Consider the following 16,022-nt stretch of genomic DNA (forward strand, 5'->3'; position numbering starts at 1 on the left):
ACAGCTGAGTAAAATCAATATACCATTACTAATTTAAAATGCTGGAATAATGCTGCTGTTGTATGCAAAACTTAGCTGCATTTTCACTGTGACAAAAGCCTTTTTAACTTCAGTTGTTTTCATACAGGTGCTACAAGTATCCCGCTCTCGCCAGCATTAAAGCAACTTCAGAACAAGCAGGGTGAGTAACAGCACCTGCATTACAAACCAACCTGCTATTTTTTACATTTTATTGCATAGATGGCCTTGTATTATTGTTTTAGTTATGTTTATTTTTACTTATTAAATTTTTTTGCAGGTGTTTCCCCTAAAGTATCTAATGTAAACAAATGAGACAATCATTGACATTGACATGTATTAATGTGGATAGTATAGCTCAGATGAATCAGACTTTGAAGTATTTGATGGAAAATGTTTGAAATCATATTTGGTGGCAGACTGAGTGTAAACCATAGTTTAAAGCATTGACAGTTCTCTTCTGAAACTTCCAGAGGTAAAATGAAAACAGATTACCAAAAGTGAGACTACTAGGATATTTTTCAAAGGAGAACATTTGAAGAAACTGCTAATTCATTTATTCATTATCCATTCATTGCTGTCTTTGTGAAATAATTGAGATATTAAAGGGGTGCCAAACATGAATTTTCTTGCCTGTGGGTGTCCAGATTGTCATGTCCTTTTGTCTTTGGTGAGGCCTGTCTTTGAAAATGCAAGAGAATAGCAGAAAGAAAGAAAAAAGACAACTGTCATATCCCTGTGGGATTAAAATGTTAATATTGCCGCCCCATGTTTTCCATTATGTGCCAATTGCTCTAGCATCTGCTCCCAAGTCTCCCTGATAAAAATTAATTACATTTGCAAACTCATTTTAGTGGTGCATGCTCCGATTCTGATTAAGCAGTTTACTGTTTTCAAAGATACAGAAAAATTGTCGAGAACCTAAAAGATGAAGAAAGAAAGCAAAGAAGTGAAGAATGAAGGCAAAGACAGGATGAAAATATGAGGAAATGTGTGTGGGAGGTGCGGAGAGTACAAACTGAATACTAACTAGTTTTCCAGCTGAGACAGTAGTGATGTAGATTTGAAAACACACACACATACACTTAGTCAGTTAGTACCCTGAGGCAGAACTCTATGGAGAATTGAATGGAGGGTGTTTTATGACAGATATTTATGACCGGGCTCCTCATAACCAGCTTTCTAGAGTAAACACACTATGGGGCAAAGTGTATAGAGCTCAGACATATGAAAAATATGGAATGTGTGTGTGTGTGTGTGTGTGTGTGTGTACCCCCTGCAGCAATACACATGCATTCACCAAGCACATCATATCCAGACAGATTTTGAAATCACCCACATACCGTCTAAACCATAGTTCCACAAAAAATAGTTATCTTCAAATCTAGTGAGCTGTGTAGTTGTGTACATAGACAGCAACTTTTTATGCAGCTTTCTAACATAACTGGAACTTTAAAAGTTACTGTTTTTTTAGACGCATAGGCAACTTCTTGTGAGAGGCGCAAGAGAATTGATTCATTTGGTGTTAGCATGTTGCTAAGCTAACAGCGTGATACTAAGTGAATCACAGAAAAAAAAATCACTCAAATATTGGGCAAAATAATTCACTTTAATTTGATTGTACAATGTTTATGATTATTTTCAGTACTGAACGCAATGCAAGTATATGTGTATAATCATTTGTAATCTTGAAATCAAGCTCACTAGGTCTTAGAGTTTATGTTACATGTTCACATTTAAAAAAGGCCAAGGAAAGACAATGGAGCTCAAGGAACCCTAATGTTCAGAGCACTAATGAGTCAGGTGTTGGATTTCTATTTTAGACAACACCCGTACACACTCACACCTGCATGTCCTAAAAACACACAGATATAAGTGCAAACACAAACATTTAGTGTCAAACTGTGTCATTTGTAGAACAAGGTTTACCAGAGGTCATTCTGGTTTCCATCTTCTATATGGAGTGACCCAGCCTCAGTAACAAAGCCATGCATTTGTGCTGTAAAAATATTGTTAGGTAAATAGGCAAGCTTGTGACTAACCTTTCGAAATGTCTACTGCCTATAAACTCCGGATATAATTATAACATTGTTTGGATCAATTATTACCGTAATAGCTTATTTTTCTGACAAAATGTTTTAAATCTTGGATGATGTACATCTGTTTGGAGAGATGGAACAAGCTGCAAGCTTTGAGTGCTTCAATAAAGAATGTTGAGAGGAACAGCAGTGGTCTACAGGGGTATAATGTCTTTCTTTATCTCTTGATATTCCCTTCTCATTTCCAGAGGAGGCAGTAAATGAAGTGAAGAGACAGGCCATGTCAGAGCTGCAGAAGGCAGTGTCAGATGCTGAGAGGAAAGCTCACGAAATGATCTCTGCTGAGCGCTCCAAGATGGAGAGAGCTCTGGCCGAGGCTAAGCGACAGGCCTCTGAGGATGCGCTGACTGTCATTAACCAGCAGGAGGACTCCAGTGAAGTAAGTACCACATGTAGCCATGTTCAGAATGGATGACAGCTACTGTATACCGCATACTGCCTACAATTGGATATTTCCTCAATTCATTTGTCACACTGAAAACAGTGTGCTCTGGATGTTCACTGCTCATTTTGGCAAAGGCAGCAGGTCAGGAAATCTACACATACAGAAAACTCACATATTACACTGTATACACTACAGTGCACATACTTAATAAGTAGTACAAGTAGTACTATATGAAAGTTTGGCATTTGGAAACATGCCCTCATATAAACATGCTACATTAAACACAATAAGCTGCTTTAGTATGTGTTAGAATGCTTTTTTTATCATGGTATGGATGTTGATATTTATTTGTTTAGCAAACATAAAACAGTTCTTGTTCGTCTTACTCCTACAGAGTTGCTGGAACTGTGGTCGCAAGGCGAGTGAGACGTGCAGTGGATGCAACACAGCGCGCTACTGTGGCTCTTTCTGCCAGCATAAGGACTGGGAGAAGCACCATCATGTATGCGGCCAGGGCCTGTCCGGACGTAACAGCGTACCACTCGGGACACCATCTACCACCACCATCTCCTCGTCCAGCATGCCCCCCACACACTCTGAGAGCACCCCTCCAGGGCCCCTGTCCCTGGTGGGCCAAACCAGCAGCAGTGGCAGTCCTAAAGAAGCCAGCTCCAGCAGCATTTCTCGCTCAACTACTCCAGCAACACCTGCCCTGATGGATTCCTCATCCCGCTGACTAATGAACCCCAAATCTTAACCCATGCCCAGCCATGTCTACTGCTGCTACAGCCTCCTTCACCCAAAACAAGCTGAGGAACCTCCACCATATTTAGCCATCCTCTACAAATGAACTACTGCAACCTGACCACACCTGCATTAAGAGCTTGTTTTCTCAATCTCCAACTCAGATTCCTTCACAAAAGGGTCTACTGCGTTTAATTTAAAATGAGCAGGGTCTGTTATACTGGATGCCAACAAGAAAGCCAGGAAAACATTACATGTTTTATTCATGTATAAGAAAATTTTAGGCATAGCCTCAGTTACCTACACCCTTTAAATGAGGTGTACTCTGTGTGAATTGGGGTGGCACCATACTCTGAACATGTCTTGACCCAGATAGGATTTAATATATGTAGGAAAGTTTCCCTCTGAGATGTCAGTAATGGACAAGAGCTTGTTGCCGCTCTGAAAATCTTCCACAGAGCTACGTCCTCACAACATGACAGATTGCATTTCCTTTTTTGGCTTTAATTAACACAAAAGAAAAGTCCAAAAATCCAAAAGAAATAATGATGGCGATAAGAAGAAGAATTAAACCTGTTAACTACCTTGCTAGCGAGCCAAGAAAATCTACACCAGACTCACCTCTCTGTACCGACATGAACCCAAATGAATTTTAAGTGAAAAAAAGAACATGATCCAAACCTTTTTACTACACTGCCAAAGTTACTAAGAAGCACTCATCTTGTAACCAAACGCAAACAACTTCACCTCCTCAGCAGTAAAGCCAGCCCAAAGCTCTAAAGTCTGTGGAGAGGTGGCATAGTGACTAGACACTCAGACCTTCACTGTGCCCACTGTGCTACTCACTCAGATCCTGGGGAACACCCAATTTAGCCTGAATCCATCACTACAGCAAGGGAGGATCGCACCTGGGATCTTTAAAGCACATCACCCAGTCCGCTGCAAAGAGAAATGACATGAAAACAAAAGAGAAGGCGAGGATGAGTAAGCGAAGAGAGACACATTGGCCTCAAAAGGAAATACGAATGGCAATGGAACTGCCAAAAACCTCATTGGATTGTACACAAAGAATGAGCCTATTCTTCTCAAACATTTTCGTTTGGTTTTCCTAAATCTCTCTGAATGCTGAGACATTTCATTTTGTCGTACCATTTCATTCACCCACGTTTTCCAAAGCATGACAAGACTGTAGGGTCTCACGAGACTGGCGTAGGCTTGGTTCTCTTTTCTCTCGCTCTTTCTACCTCCCCCATCTTCTGTATGTTCATCCCTTTTGTCTCCTGACAGAACCTCTAAGCAGATATCCATGAAGGCATCAAACGTTGCTTGTAGATATTACTTTCCGTTTCTGGATGTCTCTGTCTTCAATATCTGCTTGTGTGCGTACTCAGAATGAGGAACGCGTTCTTTCTTTGTCTTCTTTTAGGTTTCAGCCGAACATTGGACAGAAAAAGACACTCTAATGGGAGAGAAGCTGTGTTGTACCTATTGTTCGATTTGTTGTATCAATACTGATGATGAGAATCCTCATGTAGAATATTTTATATTATATGTAAGACAGTGAGAGAACAAGAGGTGCAATATGAAAAGAGAATTCAGCTACTGAATGGAACCTCAGAAACGGCCCTTAGGGCATCTTATAATATAAATATACATATAAATATATCTAAAATTACCACAGTAAATTAATGTGAATGTACATAGTATTTAAAAAGAGGTCCAAAAATGAGTTTGCCAAATAACAGAAACCTTTAAAGTATAATGTCCAGAATTTTATTTCTCTCCATTTAATATTTTCTGTCTGAATGATCATTTTACAATGTCTGTTGTAAAATTGGAGGAGGAAGTGGTGTTCACATCACTGCTCGTGTCGATAACTGCCTGAGGACTCTGCTTACGGACATGTTGGGCGAGACATTTTGTAGCCATAAAGGTGTCGAAACAAATGGCATCACATTTTTACAACACGCCAAACCACAATTGACTGACCTAGCTCACCCCTCTGAGAAGTTCCCAGAGGAGGGAAGTCGCTAGAATGTGTGTGAAACATTGCCATCCTTTGGGCCAAAGTGTCACTGCATTGGTCCAATGTGTAATTTGCACACACAAACACACATGCATGCACATACAATCACAAAACCAAACCATTGAATTTTCATTATCCAGCAAACACTATCTGGTTTTGCTTAAGTACATCAGGTTGTGATCCAACATAACCAAAACATAAACCGTATTTATTATAGTCTGGAAAATATCAATAGAAGTTGCTGTGTGCATCGAGCAAGCTCTGCTGATCCCAACATTCATGTTCCTTAAGGGTTGTTTGTGATGGCAGTAACAATGGACAAGACTACCCCTCCATGTAAAAATACTTCGAATTTTGCCACCAGCTTACACTTGCGGCCCTGTTTACAGCCTTTGTTTTGGTCAGTTATCATTTTCTGCTGTCTAATTGAATCGCCAGTTTTGTTGATTACGTGGCGTACTTCTGATATGGACCAAACTTGAAAGGCCTGTTAGTTACTCATTCTATTTTGATGTTGCTTTAGGCATGAGGTGGGTCGATGGTTTAATTTTTCACATGGCATAAGCGAATGATCTATTACCGGATTTCGAAAGTAATATATGAACTCATCCAGAAAATAACAGCAACACATGATCTCGAACCAGTGAATTACGAGAGCTTCAGTCTGATGAAGTAGGTTTCTCTCTCTCTTCCGACAATTTGAGGATTTTTCATACATCATCCTACTTTTCCTTACTAGCTACCTCCTGTACACAAATCCAAGACAGTTTGAATGAATGAAACTAGCAGACATGCAAATATATCATCCTGCTCGAGGTATACAAGACATTTCAGCATAGAAACTCAAAAACCTTTTTCTGAATGTATGTTTTGTTCACATTTTCACGTGATGGGCCGACAAAGACCTTTTTCCATGGGCTGTTATACAACATGTTAAGCCAAAAACACTCTACAGAAGTACGTAGCAATGCAAAAGCATGCACCCTTGTGTTACTGTTGTGTTACCGCGGCAGTAACAAACCTCAGTTCTCAAGGGTGTGATGAAGTTTCTTTCAAATGTCTGTGCCGTTAAATCGGATGTGTTATTATTCTGGTTGCTAAATGTTGACAGTTAAAACCTACTTAAACTAACTTGCACAGCAAAATATCTTTAAACTGTTGCTCTGCCATGACTTCAGTTTATCTGACTGTACAGTAGAAGAGTGTTTACATTCATGCACGCTATAGTGCCCCCTTTGGCAACTCTTAGAATTGTGTCATGAACTGTGTTCTGATACATTGGGAATGCAACAACGAGTGAAATTAAGCTAGCATTGTTGTAGTAGCTTAGAATGTTTTGAGCCCTGAACATAAACATATCTTATAAATATCCAAAATGATAAAAGCACAGACCAAAGCATAACTAAGCATCCATAAAAGCCGTTTGGATATTGTGTTGCCTAAAAAAAGCCTGGGTGAGCGGCAATGTCCATAAACCAAAGTGTTAAAAAAAGACCATACTGAAAGCACAAGACGACAGTATACACATCATCGGTACTATAATTCCAAGCCAGGGGAGTGCTTGTTCCTGGCATCCAAAGCATTAAATAAGATTACAAATGCTTCTCTAACATTTAAGCCAACCTTGCTTAAAGATTTCATTATGAGAATGCATGAGTGTGAGTGAGAAATAAAAAATAGAGTGAGAGATACTTTCTATTAATGATTTTGGCCATTCTGTTACTAACCAAAATCAAAAAATATGCAAAGACATCTTCCACTGTGTGCTGTAGTTCTGCTGTTATCTGGTATTCTGAAGGGCCGTCATTCTCAAAGCAAATTTGTGGATGTCTAGATTCAGTCAGCATTTGGCCTTGTCAGTGAACCCATTTGGGCAGCTGCTCCGTTCAAAGATTGATATTGGGAAAGCGAGAGAGAGAAACTACTTCCTGCACATTAAGTGAACATACTCTTAAAGTAAAATGGATTCTGAAGGTTAACTAATCAACATCTTGGTTTAAGTTATGACATCTTTATCCTGAAAAAACAAAAGCGCTTAAACCAGCCTAAGGTCGTAAGGTTTCTGGCTGGGAGACTTAAACCAGCTATGACAAGACCAGCAAACCGTTATTGACTGATTTCAGTCATTTTTAATAAAATATTCCTGCACATCAGTAATGTTGTCCAGTTTCACAATTTTTTTTTTTGTATTACTATACCATCCACTAAGTCTAACGAGAAAAAACAAACAAACAAAAACAAACACTGTACAATTAAATCCTTTTAACAGAGAACACACAAGGCTGTAGTAGAAACCTTACACTAATATAGAACTGAACATTACTTTGACTAGCAGATTAGGCCGGGCATTGAAACGCACATGATAAATGTTATAACAGCAAGATACATATTTCTGTAATAACAAAATCTTGGTTCGATACATTCAGGCAAACATGATGTACTGTACTGTGCAATACATCATTATAGGAAAAGGCATTGTTTCAATAGGAAAAGTTGGTGTGTTGAAGTTTTTTTTTTTTCTCTCTCTCTCTCTTTCAAACTCCTGTTATCATTTTCTAGATGATGTGAACTGTGCCAGGAGAGTTTTATTTATTTATTGCATGCTCTTTCCCCCTTTGCAATTCCCTCACCCTATCTTACTGTGCGCTTTGTTGGACATGTGACGGTGTAAACATTCTAAATCAGGTTATTGTCTGTGTTGGGATACGTATCTGTGTAATTAAAAAGGCAGTAAAATATGACTAGTCTCTCAATTTGTGCATTCTTAACATTTCAAATCTTTCTCCACAAAATGTCACATAAAAGCACATATACCTGTCCATTTATCAAAGGCATTCCCCAATGAGGTACAATTGAAAACATGTTTAAAAGTTTATAGATATCCGTTAAAAGTATGAAATCTCACCTATCATAAGAAGGAACATATGTCTTGGCCTCTATATCTATCAATCACATTCCTAGTCAAAGAATCACACAGGAATCCTATCAAAAGAAATTATTCCAATGCCATGAGTATGTCAAAATACAAAATGACGAAACTTAAAAGGAATACTCTATATATTCCTATGTCAGGTATTCTTTTTGACTATTTTGACTAAGGTTATTTGGTAACATTAATCTTTAAGGTTTTTTTTCTTACTGTCAACTTTCAACAACACAGTTTATACTTTTTCATCTGTAATATCAAAAAAATCCAATAAAAGGGTGGAGAAGCTCATAGCCCAAGTTGCTTGAAGTCCAGTGTTAAGTTTCCACAGTCTGTGATGATTTGGGATGCAATGTTATCTGCTGGTTTTGGTCCATTGTGTTTTTTTAAAAACCAAAGTCACTGCACCCGTTTACTAAGAAATTGTTGAGCTCTTCATGCTTCCTTCTGCTGATCAGCTTTTTGAAGATGCTGATTTTATTTTCCAGGAGGATTTGGCACCTGCCCACACTGCCAAAAGCACCAAAAGTTGGTTAAATGACCATTGTGTTGGTGTGTTTGACTGGCCAGCAAACTCACCAGACCTAATCGCCAAAGAGAATCTATGGACTATTTTCAGACGGAAAATGGGAAACAAGAGACCAAACAATGCAGATGAGCTGAAAGAGACTGTCAAAGAAACCTGGGCTTCCATACCTCCTCAGCAGTGCCACAAACTGACCACCATGCCACGCTGAATAGAGGCAGTAATTAAAGCAAAAGGAGCCCCAACAAACTATTGAGTACATGTACAGTAAATAAACATACTTTCTATTTGTTGAGAATTGGTGGGTTTTTGTTAAACGTGAGGCAAAATCATCACAATTAAAAGAACCAAAGACTTCAGTCTCTGTGCATTGAATTTATTTAATACATGAGTTTCACAATTTGAGTTGAATTACTGAAATAAACTTTTCCACAACATTCTAATTTATTGAGATGCACCTGTATATAGGCCTACCCTACTACAGTTTTTGTCAGTTTGTCAGTCTCATTGGGAATTTCTACACAAAGTCGTTGGCAATTTGGTAATGCAGCCTTAGGGATTTTTAAATGTGTTATTGCACTCAACAAATCAGTTGCTACTAAACATTTACTTATTGTGAGCCGTGTCCCGGGCACCGATCAGCGTCGCCCTGGCAACAGAGGAGATCCACCTGCACACAATCACCGCAGTCTGATCGGTCCCAGGAGAAACCGCTCAGAGGACGACTACAAAAGCTGCACCCGAGAAGACACGGGTGAGAAAGCTCTCCAACAGAAAGCCAGCTAATGTTGTATCTCTTATCTCTCCAGAAAGCGAGTGACCGACCAGCCCGCCACCTGAGCACCGGACACTGATTCCCCTTGCACTCAGTCGGCCAGAAAATAAATAAAAATAACCACACACAACTAATAAATAATGATAGTCATTTTTTATTTTTTTGGGTGAAAAAATAAATCTTTTTAAATAGTACTATATATATTTTTTTTTTTACTCTCAAGTTCATGTAGCCTAGTGTCAAAATTAATATGGTCATAGAAAAATAAATCATACAAAAATTATAAATACAGTTTAAAATTTCATCCTGCAAGAGATGTCGTGTCATCTACCAACACACTTTTTTTTTCTTTGTACATAAGGAGCTGTGTTTGTGTGAAAAATAATCTTGCTCCTTCTTGAGCTGGATACAGTTCAACTCTTGTGCTGGAAATGGACGAGTCTGACATGCAGTATGAGGTACAGACCGTTTTCCTACAGCCCTCAGGCAGGTGAGCAGCCAGCTGGCCCACACCTGAGCCCATCTGCTGGGCCTCAGTGTCTTATCACAGCCCAATGAGGCATGCCCCAGAAAGGCTGTCCTACAGCCTGGCGTGTAGTCTTATCTAAGGACATCTCTGCTTGCACAGGGACAGCCTTCTGTGACAAGTCTGAACCCTAGTTAAATGTGCCAATGACACATTTACAGAGTTTCTGGACAGTACTTGAAATTTAGATTTAAATGTGTACTATATAATATGTACAACCTAGAAGAGTGTCATCTGTCTGTTATCATGCCATGCCATTGAACCTTTCCCCTGCACAAAAGCCTGGTTATAGTGGACAAAGATTCTTCAAATTGTCCATCAAGGGGGAATTTCCCAAATAATGTATTCTTTCCATGGCATCATTGTAATACTTTCTTTTAGAAACTTTATTTTTAGGTGCATTTGGACGATTTAATTAATAAATATTCTCATTTAGGCCATTTTTACACTAGCGTTTAAAACCAACACAATTATAGCCTCGGTTACTGAATTATATGGCTTAAATATAGCACTAGCCCTGGAGCTCCCTATCATGTTTCACCTTAAATTGCGTTCATTATTAAAAATATGTTAATATTTTATAGGATTATAATTAACTTCATAATCTTGCCTTCCTCAGGATTATCTTTCAGTGTGACCCATGAGGAGAAAATAAATTGGGGAATGTAAACTTCTTATGTTCTTTAGTTTTCCTTTGCCAAGTGTAGTTATCGAAATAAGTAGAAAAGATTTGAACTTTATGACTGGTATTGTATTTTAATAATGTAATATGTAACTCAACATGTTTTAATTTATTACAATCTATCCAAATTTGTTTCACTCTATCAACATAAGTAGGTTTGTTTCAAATTACTCATTTCAATTATGGACAGTGGTTCCACACAATTAGTTCTAGTTACTTTAACACAATATTTTCTATTTAAAGTTACCCCCTTCAACAAAGCATTTTTTTTCTCTAAAATTACATGAAAAAAAGTCAGTCATTCATCTTCTTATGGGAAATCCAGGCAAGCAGTCAAGATGGGATTCTAACAAACATTACACTGGAAAACGGTACACACATCTGGACCCTGTACGGTAAGCAACACAACTGGAATGTTCCCGGACCCAGAAACATAGTAAGGACATCAGTAAAACCATCCACGTGACATCAGTGGTTCAACCATAATTTTACAAAGCTACAAGAATACTTTTTTGTGCAAACAAAATCAAAACAGCGACTTTATTCAACAATTCTTCTCCAAATCGCATCTTCCACCATTATCAACAGCACGTAAATAAATCATGCGCATGGTGCTGCTGACCTAGAACACGCATGCACTGAGCTTTGATTACACGCAGAGGAAAGCAATGTTCATGCCTCTTGTTACTCTCCATAATGGCGGCATATGTGATTTGTAGAAGAATTGTCAAATAAAATGTATTATTTTTGTTTTCTTTGTACAAAATTTTTTTTGTAGCTTTGTAAAAGTGTGGCTGAAGCATTGTTGTCACATGGACTGTTTTACTGATGTCCTTACTATGACTCTGGGAACATTTCAGTTGCATTGCAGCCTTTATGGAGGTTCAGAAATCTCTCGCATTTTCATAAAAATATTAGGGATGCATCGGTTGACCCGCCATCAATCGGAAACCGGACATTTTTGGTTAAAATACGCGATTGGTAATCGGCCGGTCTTTGGCCTTTTTTTCGGCCGATTTTTCCGGAAGTGCGTCCACGTGCTCAGACTACATCTACATGAGAGTGAGTAATTAATGACATGTTTATTTTTAGGTGACCTAGCCATTTAAACACACCTGAACCTGCTAATCAAGGTTCTTGGGAATTTTAACACAATAAATTATTACTAGAAGTTCCAGGCAGGTGAGTTAGAACTAAACTCCACACAACACTGGCTTTCCTAGAGCAGGTCTGGACACCCCTGCCTTGCATCAAAATGAATGGTTTTTGGGAGGCGAATGCATTCATAATCTGTAAGTTTATAGTAGTATTTTGTATTTATTGTATTAATAAACCTAATCTTATTCTATCTGTGTTTTGTCAATTTCCAGTGGCCAGTGAGAGAATAATGTTTTAATACAAGGTTGTGTTGAGTGCAGTTGTTCTTACCTGTGCAGTGGGCACCAAGAGGGTTTCAGTATTTGTCCAAGGACTCTTCTTCAGTATGCAAACATCTTCATAACTTTTGTAGTGCGGATCCAGTTTGGCAAAGATTGTTGATTCTGATGGGCCTAAGGTAATTCTGGATGCCTCAAATCTGTAAACACATGAAGTTCAATAAAAAATAAAAAAAATAAAAAGGTTTAACAGCAAAAACCAATTCAATTATCAAAAGATTAAGTGATTTATTTGTGTGAGTGATGAATAGTGTCATGTTTACCATTCCAAAAGGGAGGACCTGATTACATATCTGGAGCATATGTATAATGTGAACAGCTCAGAGTAGTGTCCGGTTTAAAGTCATTGTATGACCACACCGCCATGTTCATAAACAAAGCTTCAAATACTTTCACTGTGCTAAGCCAGGGCTCTCCAAACTCAGTCACATGTCATGGTTAGACATTTATTGATTATTTAGCTTTTGCAATTAGTTAAAATATACATATTCTAACAAATAAAGGCAATTACTTCCACTTTTGAAAGTCATTATGTATTACTAGTATACAATTAATTTATACAAATAAATATATTTTGCACACAAAATGAGATAAGAGAGAAACTCCTATTCGCCATTTGATTAGTTATAGGAGGAAGTAGCTGAATGACGAATCATTCTGTCTCTTAACAGCTCTTATTTTAAGCCATATGTATAATAAAAGTAAAGGTAAGTGATAGGACGTTTTATTTTTGGATAAACATTTTACTAATAAATACAATCTCTCTTAAAATACCTTATTTGGTTATGATAATCAAAACAGTTTGGTTTGATCTAGCGCAGAACTAAAACTTTAATGAAATAATTGTATGATTAGCTAGCTCCACACCGGAGAGCTGCTTTATAACAGGAAATCAAGTTATAATTCTAGCGACATTGACATTGACATTGTATTTTCATGTTTAATATTGAAAAGCTTTCTATTGCATATTGAAAAGCTATCTATTGCATAAGGACTGTTATATAAATAAACGTGACTGGACTTTTCTTTACTGGAGTGCCTGGACTCTGGAGAACCTCAGAGTTCGTGCAAACATCCACATCGCTGTAATCAAATATGTTCTTAAGAGCTGCTTTTACATCGCGGTCAGTTTTTGTTGAGTTCATGCAGTTATTGAGAGGGAGGCGTGCAGTATATATTTACATATTCATCCAAGTTTCGGATCGGATCAGTTTGCCTCAAACTGAAGTGCTATCTTCTTCTTTTGAATTGAATCAGGAGAGTGTATTACAATCTTGCGCTATAGCGCCACACTGGTCAAACTGCATTATTGGAGGCTTTCACATTAGGCCTACGAGATCAAACCACTAACGTTACTCAAAAACATTTGCCGGATTTTTTTTTTTTTTTTTTTTTTGTCGTCGACGTTGTCGATAATGTCGAGTAATTGTTTCAGCCCTAGTGTAACGTTATATATATATACTCAAGTCAATACTTTACAGAGAGTCGTGTGCTTTCACATCTCCCAACCGATTACACAATACAAGACTGCAAAACAAAAGCACCCCAAAACAGGAACTCTAAGAGAAATTAAAGACTTTGACTTAACACAAGAAAAACTTTAGATTTTCTTACCTGACTGGTACCTCTTGCTCTCCTTCGCGCCGTCATCAAATGCGTTGGAAATCGTCACTTCCGTTTTTTTAATTACGAAATTAAACACTTTACGTTAGTTTAACGATTGATAATTAAGTAAAATTGAAAATGAAACAGTTTAAGTTGATTAAGCACAATACAATTGTGTTTTGGCGGAAAACTAAATATATTTGTGTCTTTTTAACAAAACATATCTGTGTAAAACGAACAGTGCCACAAATTCAAATTTTTTTGAGTGTAGTATTACATACTTATTGTAATTACTATAATAAGTACATAGTATGTACATGGGGAACAGGACTGTAAAATAAAGTGCTACCAATATTTTAATAATGATTCCATCTTAAAGGGAAGTTCACTCAAAAATGAAAACTGTCATGTTGTTACCTGTATGCACTTCTTTCTTCTGTGGAACACAAAATATGGTATTTCAAATGTTAGTAACAGAAGTTTAAAGGTTCACTTCAACTGTATGGACAACTTCAACTGTATTGACATTTCTCAAAAGATCTTCTTTTATGTTCTACAGAAGAAAGTCAGGGGCTATTTACACAACGGAGAATGTTTTCACCCAAAAACAGGTAATTTTTTATGCATTTGGCCTGTTCGTTTGTTTTCTTTAAAAAAATACATTTAAGTTGCTTTTAATTGTAAGAATGCTTTGGTCATAATCATAGAGAGTGTCATTGCAAATGTGTGCGATTTCAAACATTTATGACATGTTTTATGATCTAGTATTCGACTGCTGGTCTTTCAAGGTCTTATTATACCTAAAATGAACCATTAAAGATGTCTTAAAATAGAGCAGAAAGACTTTATTAATTTAAGTAATGCTATTGATGGTTGCCAGCATTACAAAAAAAAATATCATATTTGTAATCTTTTTCATTAACATTATCAAAGACTAATAGATACTGTAACACATAATGTATTGTTCATTGTAAGTTCATGTTAATTAATACATTAACTAGTGTTTACCAATGACACCTTTCTGTAAAGTGTTACCTCTTAAATTGACCTTCATATGTCTTAATATGACTTTTTGGGGACATTGTCAGTGAGAAGAAATTCAGACAAGAGACCCACTTCATGTGGCTAGAGTATCTTAATTATCTGTTTTTCTTTCTCTGACGGACTGTATAGCCCTCAACTGTAAAATTTTCAAATTGAAAAAAACTTCAAAATTCAAGGCCATGCCAAGCCAACCTAAATTTTGACTTGACAAACTTTATTAATTTAGTTGATGTTAATGCTGGTTATAAATTAAATCTCTTAGGTAGTTTACAGCCACCCAAATAAAACTTTTTCTAACACCATGCTATGATATATCTAAAAATACATTTAAATATTTTCCTTGTATGGCTCTTCTGCCTTTCTTCAAAATGATTTAATATTGCTTTAATATCGTTTGTTCTTTTATGTAAATTAGGTGTCATGAACTGGAGTGTATTGTCTGAACAATACAACCAGAGTTCCGGGCATCATGTTCTCTGACCAAGTGCTCCGAAAGATCACTGTCATCAGTTTGGTTATTTTTTTTTTTTTTGAGGCACCATGCAAAAAATGGGATGCAGACACTGAAAATATACTGTATGAAGTCAACTGAACTTAAAACTACTTTATTGGCTTAAATGTTTCACATGCAGAATTGCCAAAGCAAAAGAAAAATGTCCTTGGTGACAGGAAACGGGCCAATGAATTTGGGAGTTAACTTGTTAGACACGGAGCGAAGAAGAATATTCTTGGTAGAAAGCCACACTCTTTGACCCACGACATAAACGGGAGGCTTTGACCGGTGGCGATCGGCCTTGGCCTTCATGCGCCCCCCTGCTTGGAGTAGAGTCTCACGGGCTCTAGTCCAAGTACGGCGGCACCTCTGGACGAATGCGTGAGCAGAGGGGACCGCGACCTCGGATTCCAGACTCTGAAAAATTGGTGGCTGGTAACCTAAACTACACTTAAATGGCGAGAGGCCCGTGGATGACACTGGTAGCGAATTGTGGGTGTACTCCACTACTTCTTGGCAACCAAACATCGCAATTCTCTCAAGGACCTGATTGGCTCGTTCAGACTGACCATTACCAGTAACTTACAAAATTCTTGCCAAAATTTGAATAGGAATTGGGAACCCCTGTCAGAGACCACGTCCATCGGGAGGCCATGTAACCGAAATACGTGATCTATGACTGTGACCGCTGTCTCCTTGGCTGAAGGTAATTTGGGCAAGGGGATGAAATGTGCCGC

At 37.8% G+C, this 16,022-nt stretch overlaps 1 protein-coding gene across 4 annotated transcripts in view; it reads left to right on the forward strand.

The window, feature by feature from the left end:
• The window catches only part of LOC113051291 (protein CBFA2T3-like), a 44,954-nt gene extending 36,941 nt beyond the window's left edge, over window positions 1–8,013 (forward strand). For all 4 annotated transcript variants that reach the window (XM_026214893.1, XM_026214895.1, XM_026214894.1 and 1 more), the window contains 3 exons: window positions 128–181; window positions 2,306–2,496; window positions 2,897–8,013. In XM_026214893.1, the coding sequence (XP_026070678.1) occupies window positions 128–181; window positions 2,306–2,496; window positions 2,897–3,238 (587 nt within the window). In that variant the 3' untranslated portion in view covers window positions 3,239–8,013. The remainder of the gene's footprint in view (window positions 1–127; window positions 182–2,305; window positions 2,497–2,896) is intronic.
• Window positions 8,014–16,022: the final 8,009 nt, after the last annotated feature.

The sequence above is a fragment of the Carassius auratus genome, chromosome 32 (assembly GCF_003368295.1).
Source record: "Carassius auratus strain Wakin chromosome 32, ASM336829v1, whole genome shotgun sequence".
Classification (NCBI taxonomy): Eukaryota; Metazoa; Chordata; class Actinopteri; order Cypriniformes; family Cyprinidae; genus Carassius; species Carassius auratus.